The 3803-nt window shown below is 35.5% G+C and overlaps 1 protein-coding gene across 2 annotated transcripts; it reads right to left on the bottom strand.

Moving 5' to 3' along the window:
- Positions 1–837: 837 nt before the first annotated feature.
- LOC126709514 (uncharacterized) lies at positions 838–3006 on the bottom strand. 2 transcript variants are annotated; one of them, XR_007649409.1, is made up of 4 exons: positions 2387–3006; positions 2126–2298; positions 1763–1957; positions 838–1264 (listed from the first exon to the last, which is right to left on the bottom strand). XR_007649409.1 is itself a non-coding variant. In XM_050409785.1 (3 exons), the coding sequence occupies exons 1-3, from the start codon at positions 2927–2929 to the stop codon at positions 1822–1824; spliced, it is 852 nt and encodes a 283-aa protein (XP_050265742.1). In that variant the 5' UTR covers positions 2930–3006; the 3' UTR covers positions 1499–1821. The 2 variants fall into 2 exon arrangements, 1 of the variants encoding a protein (XP_050265742.1); XM_050409785.1 differs by lacking the exon at positions 838–1264 and having other exon boundaries at positions 1499–1957.
- Positions 3007–3803: the final 797 nt, after the last annotated feature.

Raw genomic sequence — 3803 nt, 5'->3', positions numbered from 1 at the left:
AATAGAAGTTTTGATATAGGTTGTATTGTAAAGTGGTGTGTTATATGTTATAAAATTGGGTTTTGAGATGGTAAATGCTAAATTTTTTAGAATTGTTGATGGGAATGCCCTTACTATTACAGAAATAGCACTTCTTTTAAAAACTTGATTTATGTGCAAGCTTTGTAGTTGTTGTGACTTCATACTTCCTATCATGAATTCTTAAAACTTGATTTATTGCATATGCCTCATGATATGCTTCGGCCAAGGGAGAAGTATGAGTTCTTGTAACTAAGAAAAGTTTCAAATACCCTACTCTCTTTATATAGTGGGTTACATTTAGTTCAACTAGTAAATTATTTTGCTGTTAAATAAGATATTTGGAGTTCAAATCTCTTTTATACCAAAAACTAACTATTGTCTTAACTTGATGAAAAGAACAATCATGATGGAGTAGACGCCATCGATTTAAATTTAAATTCTACTCTCTTTATATAATTCTATACATCTTTATATGATGTTGTTTATTACATTTGTTGCATTGATTTAATGCTATATATCAACCTGGGTACAGACGAGTATATTCGTTAAATATCTCCAAATACACCTGCTTGGCCTAACATATTTCACATTTATTTGTAAATGTCTCATGATTTAAATTATCTACACATGAGAATACACTTTTACTCAGTAATTCGATCTTTATATATATTTTCCTGCACATCTTCTTACAATGTTTCTTACTGCATCTATTGGCATAAATTTAATTCTAAGTGTATTAACTCCGACGTTGAGAAATTTATATTTAGTAGCCTTGCTTAATATATTTCATTATTTCAATTTCACATGCCTTATAAGTTATAACCCAACATATCTTCTCCAATTTATTTCATATAGCTTAAAACTATTTACACATATGAGAAAATTATTATTCTCATTAATATATTATTTTTTATATCACTCATTATATTATAAATGACTAACAGGTGATCCATTGGCATAAGTAGTACTCAACTCGATTACCCTAAAAAGAACTCGAAACTATATATCCCCTAACTTATCAAAACACAAAGCAAATCAAAACTACAAAAAGACCCCAAACATCCATCCAATTACTGGGAATTGTTTGCAGATTTACTGTGTGTGGATTGCCCTAACACGGGAGCAATTTCGTCTACTAGGAATTGGTAAAGCCGCCTGCGGGGGCCTCCGTTTTGTAAAGAGTGGAACGCCCAAATATTTTCTCAAATCAACATTGGCTTGGGGATTTCATGCATTGCATGCCCTATTGCACAAAAGAGAAAGTCAAGTCGTTGCACGGGGACATATAAAAAAGTCAAACAAATGAACAATTACTACACAACTAGTTGTGCAATTAAAGGAAGTGGGGGATAGCATTGAGAATGAAATTTTCAGCTGGGTTTGGCGTTTTGTGTGGGTATCATGCATTGTTTAAGGGACCGCAAATTTTAAAACTGGGTTCTATAATTCTATTTACAGCGGTATGCAAACAGACAAATTAGAGTAATCGAAAATGGATAAAAGTGATAAGTCGGTCAGACCTCATCTAGAACAATATTACACTGTACAAAACAACACACACCTCTCCCTCTTCTCTTCCATCTTCTTCTTATTGCATTCTATAGACTAGAGCTTCCAGTTGGATTTGTACATGCATACTATAACACTATATGCGACATAATTTCATTATTATTCAAGTTCCTTTTTTTTTTTTTTTTTTGTGGTAGTTGATGTTAGTGGTAGCAAAGTAGCAGAGTATTACACAGCTGTAATCCTTGTCAACAGGATCATATTATCGACCATGGTTACTGGTAAACATCCTCAAAAACCAGCAACCAGAGCAGGTGTCCGCGACGATCCACTTGTATCTTCGCTTTCTTCATTTTCATTTTCATCCTCCTCCTCCTCCTCCTCCTCCGCTTCCCACATAAACTGCGCATATGATCCCAAAACCATGCTACATATTTCAAAGTAGTAAAATTTAAATTAGTGTCACGATTCATTGAGATAAACTTTCCTTTAACTAAAATAACCTAAACTAGATCCATCGACATAAACTTGTTTTTAAGAATAAAAACAGACCTAACTAATTAATACAAACAAAAACAAGAAGTAAGTACCGTACCAATCATGAGGGGAGGCATAAACGGCTTGATCGAAGTAAGATTTGGCTCTATCTCCATCTCTCTGTGTCTCCCATATAAGCCTTCCGTACAGAGACAATAATTCTCCATCTCCAGGACTCGCTAATATAGCTCTTCCATAATACTCTTCCGCTCTCACTGTATCTTTCACCACCTAAATTCATTTCCACAATCACAATTAAATCACCTTTTTTTTTTATTTAATAATTAGCAATATATATATTCTTGAAGTACGCAAGTACCTCGTGCAGGAATTTAGCGTAGTTTCGAAGCAAAAGTGAATCACCAGGATTCGACTTGAGCATTTCTAAATAATATGCTGCCATCTTGCTCTTCTCTTCGTCGTTTCCGATTCCGTTATCTCCGCCACCGGATTTCCTTCCTTTATCGAATCCTCCTCCGCCAGAGAACTCTAGCTCCTCCACCGGAATTCCAATTTCCGGCCATACTCCAGCGCCGTTTGTCTTCAAACCCGGCGATCCGAGTTCGCTATCCGATACGTACTCTTCCTCGGGTATTATGGACGGAAATGATCGAGATCCGATTCCGCTCAGTCTGGAAAACCCGGATTCGGATCGGATCATGTCGGTTTCCGAATACGCCCTCCGCATCCCCCCGTCTCTCCGGCCATTGGTGTCCAAATGGAGAGAAACCTTCGGGGAAGTGACGGAGCTCTTCTCGCCGGTGAATACGCCGGAAACGGTGTCGTTCAGGTAGAGTGCGACTCGGGGCGAACCGGGCGATAGTAACGGGACCGAGCCGGTTCTGATCAGAACAGCTTTCATTGCTGAATTGAATTGTAAACTAAACGCCTTTTCCTTTTTTGGCTTTTGAATAATTTGCTCACTTTCGCTGAAACGCTGAGGTTTAAGAAATATATATATAGGTGATCGCGTACCGTTGGATGTACTGACGATGTTGACTTGTGGGACGATAGAGATGGAGACACGTGTTGAGGGAGCACGTGAGCGTTGCTAAGGAATAGGCACGCCCAGTGGGGTCGGCGTTGGTGAGCTTTTTGTGGGAAAAGGCGCGTACAGAAGTAAAAGTAAAGAAAAATGGGAACATTCACGAGCAGAGCGTGATTAGACTACCTTATCATGCCACGTGGAGGCTATGTGGGTCCCATGTACCTCTTTTTTAACCTAATTTTTAATTTTTTTTAAGAAATGTGTTTTTGTATTAGAATTCATTTTCCTTCTCTTGTGTGTTTATTTCTCAAAAAAAAATTATGAAATTAACTAATTAAATAAAGATTTGACTTATCTCCAGTAGCAAGTGGTAATGAGTTTTAATCTCCAGATTCTCCACATTTTATTTAATTAGTGAGTGATATAACAGTTTCTTATTAAAATAAAATGAGATTTCTTATTAATGATTTGTAATATACCATATTTCTCCTATTGTTAAAATTTTCTTTCACTTTTAAAACTTTTATTGAAAATTTTTAAAATAGAGAATTGTTCAAATATTGAATCTATCCTATTTTGAGTTTGTGAATTATTGAAATTCTCGTTAAAATTTTTTAAAAAAACAAAAATTAGAAATGCAAATATTCATTTTTTGCCCATTATCAAACAATCAAACAATTAATTTTTTAATTTTATAGTTTAGTGAGGGAATTAAATTTAATCCTATAATTTAAAGGAACAAAATATA

This window comes from Quercus robur, chromosome 12 (assembly GCF_932294415.1).
Source record: "Quercus robur chromosome 12, dhQueRobu3.1, whole genome shotgun sequence".
NCBI lineage: Eukaryota > Viridiplantae > Streptophyta > Magnoliopsida > Fagales > Fagaceae > Quercus > Quercus robur.
This window is presented reverse-complemented; position numbering and strand designations above follow the sequence as displayed.

What these genes read in the sequence shown, in the direction of transcription:
- LOC126709514 (XM_050409785.1), bottom strand. Translation starts at nt 2,929, where the DNA reads ATGAAAGCTGTTCTGATCAGAACCGGCTCGGTCCCGTTACTATCGCCC. An exon ending in ACGCTAAATTCCTGCACGAG is followed by an intron (nt 2,299 to 2,386) that starts GTACTTGCGTAC and finishes AAATGAATTTAG; the next exon opens with GTGGTGAAAGATACAGTGAG. An exon ending in TATGCCTCCCCTCATGATTG is followed by an intron (nt 1,958 to 2,125) that starts GTACGGTACTTA and finishes TGAAATATGTAG; the next exon opens with CATGGTTTTGGGATCATATG.